Here is a 986-nt window from a genome sequence, read left to right as displayed (position 1 = left end):
TCCTGTGCTGTATTATTGTTCTTTGTTGTTGTTCTTGGCATGATCTTACTGTATTGTAAAGCAGGCTCAAGGGGCTGAATAGCCTCCTAACTCATACAGTGATTCTATATGGTTTCTCCAGTTTGCATCTTAATAAATCTGAGATAGCAATTTAAACAGTTTGCAAGATTCACTGTTATAATTAAATACAACACAAACGTGTTGATAACAGGGAACTGCAACAAACACATGTCCCCCCATTATGGGCCTGGACCTGTCTGTAAGGAAACCTACATCCACCGAAGGGGTGGATGTCAAAACACAAACAGATAACAACATCTAAACGAACACATAACAACAGATTTTAAACATTTTACGATAAATAATATATAATTCCCCATTCTGTCCCGACAAATGTCCTGTAGGAGCAAGGTTTACATGAAAATGTTTAATCAAAGTTTCAACAACTCCCCCTCTTTCATATGGAATAATCCAGGCTGGTAGAGACCAGGCCTGCCTCAGCAAGAGGGGACATCCGGGTATATTTTAAAATACTTTTGTCCGCAGAGGGAATTTTCCGAAAGCGAGTTATCTACAGCTTTATATATTACAGAACGGACTGTATACCGTGTTAACGAGAGTTGATTTAGATTGTGAAGAGCCCCTCTCCGACTCCCTCACTTGCCCCTAACTCCCCCTCCCCAAACACCCGGCAGTGGTGTGTGCTGACTAAGATGGCGGCGGTGAAGCGGCGTGAGGGCCTGAGGTTCCCGGCTCGGCCCAGCTTCCCCGCCCAGGCCCCGGCCTCTGCCCCCGCTGCACTGCCCCTCTCCCGGGTCAAACTCATTATGAAGAGCTGCCCCGACGTCTCGAGCATCAACCAGGACGCCTTGTTCCTCACTGCCAAGGCCACGGTGAGCGGGTCCCGGCCCGGGATCGCGGAGGAGGGTGAGGGTGAGGGTGAGGGTGAGGGGGAGGGGTAGAGGTAGAGGTAGAGGTAGAGGTAG

The 986-nt window shown here is 48.7% G+C and overlaps 1 protein-coding gene across 1 annotated transcript in view; it reads left to right on the top strand.

Annotated features, from left to right (window-relative positions):
- Window positions 1–479: 479 nt before the first annotated feature.
- chrac1 (chromatin accessibility complex subunit 1) overlaps window positions 480–986 on the top strand; it is a 22816-nt gene continuing 22309 nt past the window's right edge. Inside the window, exon 1 of the mRNA XM_048595943.1 lies at window positions 480–893. Coding sequence (XP_048451900.1) covers window positions 714–893 — 180 coding nt within the window. The 5' untranslated portion in view covers window positions 480–713. The remainder of the gene's footprint in view (window positions 894–986) is intronic.

This window comes from Rhincodon typus, chromosome 4 (assembly GCF_021869965.1).
Source record: "Rhincodon typus isolate 14 chromosome 4, sRhiTyp1.1, whole genome shotgun sequence".
In the NCBI taxonomy this organism is placed as follows: domain Eukaryota; kingdom Metazoa; phylum Chordata; class Chondrichthyes; order Orectolobiformes; family Rhincodontidae; genus Rhincodon; species Rhincodon typus.
Note: the sequence above shows the minus strand (reverse complement) of the source record. Positions and strands in the feature narration are given on the sequence as shown.